This window comes from Octopus bimaculoides, chromosome 3, assembly GCF_001194135.2.
Source record: "Octopus bimaculoides isolate UCB-OBI-ISO-001 chromosome 3, ASM119413v2, whole genome shotgun sequence".
Classification (NCBI taxonomy): Eukaryota; Metazoa; Mollusca; class Cephalopoda; order Octopoda; family Octopodidae; genus Octopus; species Octopus bimaculoides.
Window position 1 is genome coordinate 10,808,165 of NC_068983.1, and position 5,017 is coordinate 10,813,181.

The 5,017-nt window shown below is 35.5% G+C and overlaps 1 protein-coding gene across 1 annotated transcript in view; it reads right to left on the bottom strand.

Moving 5' to 3' along the window:
* Window positions 1–806, bottom strand: part of LOC106884377 (uncharacterized) — an 8,197-nt gene extending 7,391 nt beyond the window's left edge. The window contains exon 1 of the mRNA XM_014935732.2: window positions 617–806. Within this exon, the coding sequence (XP_014791218.2) occupies window positions 617–674 (58 nt within the window). The 5' untranslated portion in view covers window positions 675–806. The remainder of the gene's footprint in view (window positions 1–616) is intronic.
* Window positions 807–5,017: the final 4,211 nt, after the last annotated feature.

The window sequence follows — 5,017 nt, forward strand, 5'->3', positions numbered from 1 at the left end:
AAAGAAGCCCGTCGTATATATGTATATATATATGTGTATGTATGTGTGTTTGTGTGTCTGTGTTCGTCGCCCCCACCATCGCTTGACAACCGATGCTGGTGTGTTTACAGCCCCGTAACTTAGCGGTTCGGCAAAAAGTGACCGACAGAATAAGTACTAGGCTTACAAAGAATAAGTCCTGGGGTCGATTTGCTTGACTAAAGGTGGTGCTTCAGCATGACCACAGTCAAATGACTGGAACAAGTAAAAGAGTAAAAGAGTATATATATATATATATATATATACACATATAAACACACACACACACACATAAATATGTATATAAACATATAGATAAAGGTAGCTATGGCTAGTCTATGGGATTACCCTGGGTTTCACATCCATTAAGGGCTTAGCTTTAGAGCATTTTTTCAGACCCCAAAACTGTTGGCCTATGGCCTCTCTAGCAAAACACTCTTTTAGATTCATGATATGTATAAACATAAACATATATGTCTGTATATGTGCAGTCGCATGCACACACGCATGTGTGTGTTTGTGTGAACGCTCACACATGAACTGGTGCTTTTTGTGCATATAGCAAGAGACAGAGATTATGAGAATAGAATATTCTTACCTGTATAAATACTGCCACAAGCTGCTACCATAAGAAGAAAGAGGATCTTTTTCTGCATTTTTTTTCTTTCTTTTTGCTCCCTTCTTCGAAGTAAGGTTTTCACTGTTGCGCATCTGACTGTTCTGTAAATATGTGATCATTTTTTAATGCAATTGTGAATCACTCATGCTTCACACTTTTCATTTCTGTTCAGCATTGATTAATAAAATATCATGAACAGTACATTATGGAAATATTGGATTGTTCATCTTCATTTATGCAAACCCTTATCTTCTTTATTCATTTAAACTGAAGTAACAAATGAATAGAATTGATTAGCCAATATCAAAAGTAAACAAGCTGAAACTAGTTATATCTACCTTTTCTGTTTGTATATTTATGTAACTTGTTTTTGTTGTTATTATTTAGCACCAAGTCAATTCTGATTAAGCAGACGTTTGATCAAATTCATTCAAGCTTTGGATATCCTGTATGTTCTTTTCCCTGTGCCAGGGAAAAATCAAGAAATTGTGGGACAGGAGTATGTACACATAGTGATTCTGAAAAAAGTTATGGGCCTACTACTATGAAACATCCTGAAAGGGTGATGGAATTGTTAAATCCAGATTTTTGTGTATTTGCACATCCTCACTCTTGGGAATATACATGAAGTATTCATCTCTTTATTTTTGAGCAGAGGTTGTCTAAACTACAAAATAAGGCATTCAAGGGCCATCTAGATTGATCTTATATCTCTATTTCTCTCCTTCATTGGACACTAAACTCAGCTTGCGAAGACCTGTTGGGGCAAGTGACATCGAAACTGAACCAAATTCGATGACTGGTACTCATGCCAGTGGAGCGTTAACAGTACCATCCGAGCCGGATCACTGCCAGAGCAGCGATCTCACTCCTGTGCCGGTGGCAAGTAAAAAGCACCATTTGAGCACAATTGTTTCCAGCTTTGCCTTACTGGCACTTGTGCCAGTGGCATGTGAACAAAACATTAGACTAACTCCTGTGCAGGTGGCACATAAAAAACACCATTTTGAGCGTGGCCGTTGCCAGTACTGCCAGACTGGCCCTCGTGCCGGTGGCACGTAAAAAGCACCCACTACACTCTCGGAGTGGTTGGGGTTAGGAAGGGCATCCAGCTGTAGAAACTCTGCCAAATCAGATTGGAGTTTGGTGTAGCCATCTGCTTCGCCAGCCCCCAGTCAATTCGTCCAACCCATGCTAGCATGGAAAGTGGATGTTAAATGATGAGGATGATGATGATGATGAGGATGATGATGATGATGATGATATATATAGATATGGGTTCTATATTTAAGAGATGAAGAATTATGTACATTATTTACATTTAACGATATTTGTCCTCATCTTGTTTGTTGTTAACACAACGTTTCAGCTGATACACCCTCCAGTCTTCATCAGGTGTCTTGGGGAAATTTCAAACCTGGGTTCTCATTCCTAAGGTATTATTATTATTATTATTATTATTATTATTATTATTATTAATATTATTATTTTTATTATTATTATTATTCAGGTCACGACCTGGAATCGAACTCGGAATCTTGGGGTTAGTAGCCCACACTCTTAACCACTATGCCATATGCCCATGTGTTAACAACAAACAAGTAGAGGACAATTATCTGTCAAATGTATATAATATATATATGTATATAATATATATATATTATATAATATATGTATATAATATATATATATGTATATAATATATATATATTATATAATATATGTATATAATATATATATGTATAGTAAGAGGAGAGATATAAATATCCAGACAGATAACTCATTACTCTATGTGAAGTGCCAAGGCTGATTTCTTTCAATGGTCGTTTTGAGGTATATTTCCCCAAAAACTACCATCCACACTTTCTGGTTGGTTTATTCATAATAATTGTCCACCATGTGTTTTGATCATATCAATAGCAAATTGCTGCATATTTATATGCAGGGATTTATGCATAAGTTGTATGATCACCGGACAATTATCATGAGTAATCCAAGCAGAAAGTCTCAATGCCCAAATTCTTCATTTTCCTTATTAAGTGAGACCAAAATCCAAGGCCTCTGCCAGGGATGTAGCCAGCCCACTTACGCGTAGCATTCCTTCTTTGGACACTAAACTCCACTTACGAAGACCTGTTGGGGCAAGCGAAAGCGGAATCTTGATGGTACCTATACCAGTAGATCACTAAGAGCATTGTCCGAGCATGATCGTTGCCAGAGCACCAGCTGTCTGGCTTCCATGCCGGTGGCATGTAAATAGCACCATTTGAGTGTGATCGTTACCAACGTCGCCTTCCTGGCACGTGAAAAGACATTCAAGCAAGTTCGTTGCCAGTACCGCTGGACTGGCCACCTGTGCAGGTGGCATGTAAAATACACCATTTCGAGCGTGGCCGTTGCCAGTACCATCCAGCTGTTGAAAATCTGCCAAATCAGATTGGAGCCTGGTGTAGCCATCTGGCTCACCAGTCCTCAGTCAAATCGTCCAACCCATGCTAGCATGGAAAGTAGATGTTAAACGACGATGATGATGATCATCATCATATATGCATATATATAAATATGTAATTTAGAGAAAAAACCCACAATTATTTAATTCATCCATGAAAATCCACAATCATATATAGAAAAATTTAATAAGTAAATACACTAAAAAGACCTATAATAAAAATCAAAAAAGTACAAAGTAATAAATATTAAAATAGTAAAAATGACTACACATGTTTCATAACCATATTTTCAAATAGAAAATAAAATAAAAATCGAATCGATTCAAAATAAATCGACCAAAAATCAATTCTATTCAAAAATGTAGCTAATCATCCGGTCAAAATACAATAATAATAATAAAATCAATGTATATATATCGACTAACAATAAATATCAAATGAATTCATATAAAAATACTTATTTTACCAATAAATAAAAGAAAAACATTTAACAATATTACTGAAAATAAATGCAATACTTATCTTATCGAAGCTTTAGTTTAAACTAAAATTTTAAACATTATACTTTTAACTTAGTGATTATTAGAATTAAGTCGCATGAAAATATGGCATAAAGAAAAGCAATAGAATAAAGAGATATATAAATATGTATTTAAGTTTTATTTATAAAATCAAAATGTATTTTAGCTGTAATAATAATAAATTAACTGTATTATAAACATTTACTGGAAAATTTTAAATTCTAAATAATTTTAAAGTCTAATAAATTAAAACTAAAATACGTAAATTAGATAATATACACGAAAGAAGCTAAAATACTATAAATTAATATATTTACATTAAATAAATTAATTAGAATATTTAAATTATTTATTTTATAAAAATCATATTATCATTTAATTATTAATTTATAATATTCACTAAAAATAGTATCGTACTAATTAATACACACTTTATAAGTAGAAATTATAACTACTACAATTATTAAACATAAAATAGGGTTTATACACACACACACACACACACACACACACACATATATATGTGGCCATTGCCAATACCACCTGACTGGCCCTAGTGCCGGTGACACATAAAAGCACCCATTACACTCTCGGAGTGGTTGGCGTTAGGAAGGGCATCCAGCTGTAGAAACTCTGGAAGCCAGTCAGCTGCTCTGGCAGCGATCACACTCAGATGGTGCTCTTAGCACTCCACTGGTACAGGTACCAGTCATCGAATTTGTGAATTTGATTTGATATGTATATATATATATATGTATTATATCTATATTATATTATATATGCGATGTGCTTGTGCAAAAGACAGCAAAACATAATGCACCCAAAGTGATAGATTATTTATTGAAAGGATGGATCAATTAACCAAGAGCTGGACATCAATATTTCTAGCGTACCACAAACAAAAGCCTACTTATTTTCATGGTTGAATAGATTGTCATCAAAGTAAATAACACCGTTAACATTGCCACTGGTAGCAGTATAAACATTTACATAAAACTCCTTTAAATGACTTCTATTCCTGCTAACTGAACAACCACTAGTGTCAACAATGTTACTAATATGACCAAGACTCCAGGGATGGCTACTCTGAAGAGTGTCTGCAATTAGGTCTCAGTTGTTGTTGTTGTTGTTGGCACTCCGTCGCTTACGACGTCGAGGGTTCCAGTTGGTCCGATCAGCGGAACAGCCTGCTCGTGAAATTAACGTGCAAGTGGCTGAGCACTCCACAGACACATGTACCCTTAATGTAGTTCTCAGGGATATTCAGCGTGACACAGTGTGACAAGGCTGACCCTTTGAATTACAGGCACAACAGAAACAGGAAGTAAGAGTGAGAGAAAGTTGTGGTGAAAGAGTACAGCAGGGTTCGCCACCATCCCCTGCCGGAGCCTCGTGGAGCTTTAGGTGTT